General features: G+C 38.0%; 1 protein-coding gene across 1 annotated transcript; it reads left to right on the forward strand.

The window, feature by feature from the left end:
• The first annotated feature begins 482 nt into the window (after window positions 1-482).
• Window positions 483-830, forward strand: LOC122222021 (40S ribosomal protein S15a-like). Its single transcript, XM_042941976.1, has one exon. The coding sequence runs from the start codon at window positions 483-485 to the stop codon at window positions 828-830; it is 348 nt and encodes a 115-aa protein (XP_042797910.1).
• Window positions 831-6,500: the final 5,670 nt, after the last annotated feature.

Consider the following 6,500-nt stretch of genomic DNA (forward strand, 5'->3'; position numbering starts at 1 on the left):
TGCCCACTACCACCACCAAATTGATATCCAAACCACATCACATAGTTACTGTGCCCTGAACAGATTTAGCATGCATCCCTTTCTCCCCCTTCCTGCTTGGAAACCCTTAACCCACATCTGCACCCATCAGAGATATACCAATTATTCAATATCTTTTTCAAAGCTTCTACTTCTGGGAGAACTTCTCATGTCTTCCAAATAGAATTAATCTTTTTCTTATAGGTTCATTCTTTTAACTCTGCTCCCACCATTCTTACAGCACACCTACAGCCTATCTTTTTTATAATCACCCAGAGATATATCTTCTTTTCCACCAGAACATAAGCCCTGGGAGACAGAAACATGTCATATTCATCTTTCCTTCCCAGGCAATACTTAGAACATGGTAGGTACTCCATACATTTTTGGGTTATAGTAAAATGCTCAACAGTTTTTCAAAAAAGATAGGAAAACTGTTTCCACCATCTGTCTGTGCCACCATAATGGTGCACATGAATGTCCTGGTGGATGCTCTCAAGAGCATTAACAATGCTGAAAAGAGAGGCAAATGCCAGGTTGTTATCAGGCCATGCTCCAAAGTCATCCAGTTTCTAATTGTAACGATGAACCATGGTTACATTGGCGAATTTGAAATTGTTGATGATCATAGAACTGGGAAAATTGTTGGGAACCTCATGGGCAGATTAAACAATTATGGAGTGATCAGCCCCAGATTTGATGTACAGCTCAAAGATGTAGAAAAATGGCAGAATAATCTGCTCCCATCTCACCAATTTGGTTTCATTGTACTAACCTCAGCTGGCATCCTGGACCATGAAGAAGCAAGATGAAAATACTCAGGAGAGAAAATCCTAGGATTCTTCTTCTAGGAATGTACTAGATGTGCAAATAAGATTCCTCAATGGACAAAAAAAAAATGATATGAAACTATGAACAAGGTATAATATTAATTAAAAAGCAGAAGGAGAAAAATGTTTATACCATATTGCTATCTATGTAAAATAAAATCACATATGGATAGAGATAAGATAGAAAAACAGATAGGTTGGTCTCTGATACATCTTTCAATGGATACACACACACATACACACACTCACATAACTGATAAAGTGATTGCCATTGAGGAGAGGGCAGATACACAGGGTCAGTGATGGGACAGAGACTTACTCTCTCTGTATACCATTTTATACTGTTTGAATTTTATTATCATTGCATATATTACCTTGTGCATATATTACCCACATTACTTATTCAAAGATAACAATTCAATTCAATTCAATTGAAACTAATAAATGTTTGATTTTAATTGAAGCTGAACTGAACAACCCCAAAATTAATAATAGAACTGGCTAGAGTAGTCAAATTATCCATTCCCAATGAGTTCAGCATTCAGAGTGAATTTTATTCCTCTAATTATATGTTGATCCAATGCCAAGTTGAATTCATTAGTTTTAATAATAGTAATAATGAATACGCTTATAGAATTAACAGATCAGATACAATTTTTTATATTGAGAAATTTTTTCCAAGAGTGTTTAAATTCTATGAGCTTAGAAAATCAGTTCACTAATAATGTGAGGTCTCAGCAATCATTTTTTTGCCCAGTATTATTATTGAAAAGTGTTGACAAATGCCAAAAGCTGAAACAGTGCAATAAATATATCATTAACTCTTAACAATTGTGTAACAATAAACCCTTGTTGGGAATGTGTGCATAGAGGGCATAAAAATTGCCCTTACCGTTCAAAGTATAATATAGCCTGAGAAAGCCCTCTCCATGAACAACTGGAACATGGTATTTGTAGCTAACAGGCTCCCCAACTGGCCTGTGTGGTCAGGTTTGCACAGGTCTATTGAGTAGGTCACCCCTCTTCTAGTTTCCACCATCCTTCTTCTACTTTCATACAATGAAACCACCCACACCACCATACCAATTCAAAATACCATAGTTCCCTCTTAGCTACTTTTATATCTTTCCTTCCCTCATGACCTGTTAGCAAATACATGAACATTCAAAGGAAGTTCAAAACAATAAAAATAAATAAATACTTCCACAACCTTCTTCACCCTCTTCGGTGGAAAGACCCTGCTCCACACCCTAAGGTTTCATTGCTTTCATCATTATCTTAGCCTCTGGAGCTACAAATATTACATTTGGCCATTAAATTATCCTGCCATCTTTAAGATCCCTTTTTAAAGACTCACCTATGATGTATGAGCAGCACTGAAACCCCACTCCTGGAGGCTTTCAGTGGAATGTTGGGGGCAGAATGGAGACCCAAGGTGGCAGCGGCAGATCCTGGGGGACACTAATGAGGGGCAGGGCCAATGCTCAAGAGAAGCACTACTTGTCATTAACACATTAGCCCCACAGGGCACCATGCCAGTTTTAATAAGCAACCAATCTGGCATGCCTGCTCAGCAATGAAAGATCTGGAAACTCCAGGAAAAATATCTGCCTATACATCTCATTTCCAGCAGTGCCCAGAAAAACACTTGTCAACACAACAAATTCGCAGACACTGCTAGTCAGTGTAGTAATCTTTATTAGTATTGCTAATGATAGACATGACTGCCATTACTCTCTACAACAAGTATGGTTATCGTACAGGGTATATACTCAATATACTATCATAGGATTCATGCTAACAATAATAAACTATCATAATATATTTTGTTCACCATTGTATCCTAGCGTGGGATATGGCAGATGCCTAATATTTGTTGACTGTAATTGAGTATTATAAACAAAATGACAGATAATATCTTCTAAGAAAAAAGATTCAGTTTCTTTAAAAGATTTCTGACTCCCATGTTTTTATCTGCAGATATTATCATTTACCTGAAAATCAAAAGAGAAAAGGAGACAAAAAGGAAGTTAGAGATGAGCTATACTAGAAGAAAGACACTGAGGAAAAAGGGACTTTCTGAGCAAATATGCAAGGCATCTTTAGATGTCTTGCCCCACCTTCCTGTAGTCAGTTCTCTCTGGAACAGTATGAGAAGCAGTCCTCTCCTTTAGACAAGAAACCTTGTAATATTTTAGCCTCTCGCTCTTTTATTTAGTGCCCATCCCTTTCTGTGTCCTCTGGTCCAGGACACTCTGAATTGCTTGTAGGAAGTATTTGGAACCACTCTCTCCTAAATCAGGAAAAGACATCAACAATGCCCTCCAAGTTCCAGGTTCAGATTGTACACTGCTAGTTGGCAAGAATGTTACTATGAGCCTTTTGAAGAGCAATTTGGCAAGGTAGTAGCAAAAGCTGTAGAATCATACATCCCATTTGGCCCAATAATTCACTATTTAGAAAGCCAACCTAAGGAAATCATCCAAAATACCTAAAAAGCTTTCTAGTCAAATTCATTCAGAGCATCATCTATAATAGTGAAAATCTGGATACAACCTGGATTTCTAATAATACCAGAATGTTTTATTCTACTCACATGTTGGAATGTTATATGACCATTAAAAAATATTCATGAAAAGGGTGGCTTTTCATAAAGCCTGGGTGGCTCAGTCAGTTAAGCATCCAACTTCAGCTCAGGTCATGATCTCACCATTCATGAGTTTGAGCCCCACATCAGACTCTCAGCCATCAGCACAGCTTCAGATCCTCTGCCCCTCCCTCTCTCTGCACCTGCCCAGTTCACATTCTCTCTCTCTGTCTCTCAAAAATAAACATTAAAAAATTATTTATGAAAAGTATGCAACAAGGAGGAATCCTTATGTCTTAATAGTAAGTGGAAAAATATGTGTATATAGGATGACCTCAATTATATTAAAATGCATAAAATAAGGGACTCAATTTTGTTAAGAGAAACTTAACCCAAAAGAAACTTTCTACAAGTACATAAAGAGACAACCACTGAAAATTTTACTTTTTGTAATAGCAAAACATGAAAACAACTTACTAACTACTAATAAGAGAATGGATGAATAAATGGTAGTCAGGTCATGTGGAGGAATACTATACAGCAATGAAAATGGAGGAACTAGAGCTACGTCAACATGCCTCTCACAATCATATTAAGCATCAAATACAAATTGCAGGAACACCTAGATGGCTCAGTGAGCTGAGCATCTGGCTTGATTTCGGCTCAGGCCTGATCTCACAGTTCATGAGCTCAAGCCCCACGTTGAGCTCTGTGTTGGCAGCGCAGAACCCACTTGGGATTCTCTCTCTCCCACTCTCTCTTCCCCTCACCTGCTCACAGGCGCACTCTCTCAAAATAAATAAATAAACTTTAAAAAATACAAATTGCATAAAAAATAATTATGCGAATCTTAAAAACATGTAAATCAATATTTTACAATACATAATGATAGATGCATATAAATATAAGAATATATATAGCAGTGTAACAACTATCTCTTAGGGAGAGGGAAAGAAACATGACAGGAAAAACGGGCAAAAGGAGCTTCAACAGCATGGGTCAATGTTTTACTTCTTTTTTTTTTTTAATTTTTTTTTTTTAACATTTATTTATTTTTGAGACACAGAGAGACAGAGTATGAACAGGGGAGGGTCAGAGAGAGGGAGACACAGAATCTGAAACAGGCTCCAGGCTCTGAGCTGTCAGCACAGAGCCTGACGCGGGGCTCAAACTCACAGCCCTCACGGACCGCGAGATCATGACCTGAGCTGAAGTCGGCCGCTTAACCGACTGAGCCACCCAGGCGCCCCCAATGTTTTACTTCTTAAGCAGGATAGTGAGTACCTGCGTGTTGGCTGTAATATTTTTGTATCTTTTGGTATATCTTAAATTATTCATAACAATTATAAAATATGTGATAAATAAATACATACACAGAAGAGAATTAACTAGAGCCAGTCAATACAATGGCCATCTCTTTATGGTATAATACAGATGAGATTTTTTTCCCCACTTTTTACTATTTGCTAAGCAAGTATAACCTGGAAAATATGAAAAATTTTTAAATTTTTTTTAAGTATTTATTTTTGAGAGAGACAGAGTGTGAGCAGGGGAGAGGCAGAGTGAGAGAGAGAGTGATGCACACAGTATCTAAAGCAGGGTCCAGACTCCAAGCTGTCAGCCCAATGTGGTACTCAAACCCACAAACCACAAGATTATGACCTGAGCCAAAGGCAGACCCTTATCCAACTAAGCCACCCAGGAACCCCCAAAGTATGATTTATTTACAAATAAAGAGGCATCAATCAGAGCCAAAAATTATCTATAGAGTCCATGGCATATAGAGGAGTGTAACCAATGTGACAATGAGAGGACACCCTTTCTGGATCCTAACTGGTGAGTCCCTTTCCTCAGAGTGATCCCTATGCTCAATCAGCTTGTATTGACTGGGCCCAAAACACCATAGCCATTTAATGCAGCTCCTATGAGTTCAATTCAATTAGTCACACATATATGGAAGGCTTACAAGGTACCTGGCACAGTAAAGAAGGTTTAAATGATCTATTCCCTACCGTAGATGCCCTCCAAAACTAATCAGGCCCTGTCCTGAGACAGAACCTAGTGAATTGAGATGTACTTGACTCTACCTAGTGATGCAGTGCATGTAAAGATGCACAGTAGACTCCACCTTATATCAGTCTACCCTGGGCTCTTTCTGCATGTTCCATTGTTTATACTGGAGCCACACTGCTTCTCATAGACCTGTAGTTTGCCAACTTGAACCTAATAATATGAATCACCTCCACTTGCTATGGAATAACAAAATATCATGAGCCTTATCTGATCTAAAACCACTTACCCTTCCAGAACCTAGCCACCACCACCCCACCAATCATCACCATTTGTTTCAAAGGATTATTTTTGGGGATAAGATTAGGCGAGAAGGCTAATCCTCAGTTCAGGGGTGACCAGAGAGCTCCTCCTGGGAGCTGCAAGTCCTTAATGAAGAAAGCTTTCAAGATTAAAAGTCAAAAGAAAAGCAAAATGCCTGTCTTTGAATTTTTACCAGAATAACAAAAGTTTATTTACTCAATATGCACACATTTTTTTTATGATGGGTAGGGAAATGGGCATTCTCATACACTGTTAGAATAAATCTTTACATTTGGGATGGGAACATTTTGGTAAATCTATTTTTAAAATTTTACTGTGCATGCTCTTTTACCCTGTAATTCAATAGCTAGGAATATATTCATACACACACACACATACACGCACACGCACACACACACACACACACACACACACACGGCTATGAGCTGCAGTACTGCTTACAATAGAAAAAAATTATATATATATATATATAACTATATAACTAATAATTATATATAACTAAATATCATTTAATTTTATTTATAAAAATTATACTATGTCTATGCAATGGAATGCTATACAGCCCTGACAAAATTAGGTAGATCTTGTTGAAATGGAATGGAAATGGGCTTAAAATATATTATCAAGTGAGGGGCGCCTGAGTGGCTCAGGTATCCAACTTCAGCTCAGGTCATGATCTCACAGTCTGTGAGTTCGAGCCCTGCATCAGGCTCTGTGCTGACAGCTCAGAG

The sequence above is a fragment of the Panthera leo genome, chromosome B3, assembly GCF_018350215.1.
Source record: "Panthera leo isolate Ple1 chromosome B3, P.leo_Ple1_pat1.1, whole genome shotgun sequence".
NCBI lineage: Eukaryota > Metazoa > Chordata > Mammalia > Carnivora > Felidae > Panthera > Panthera leo.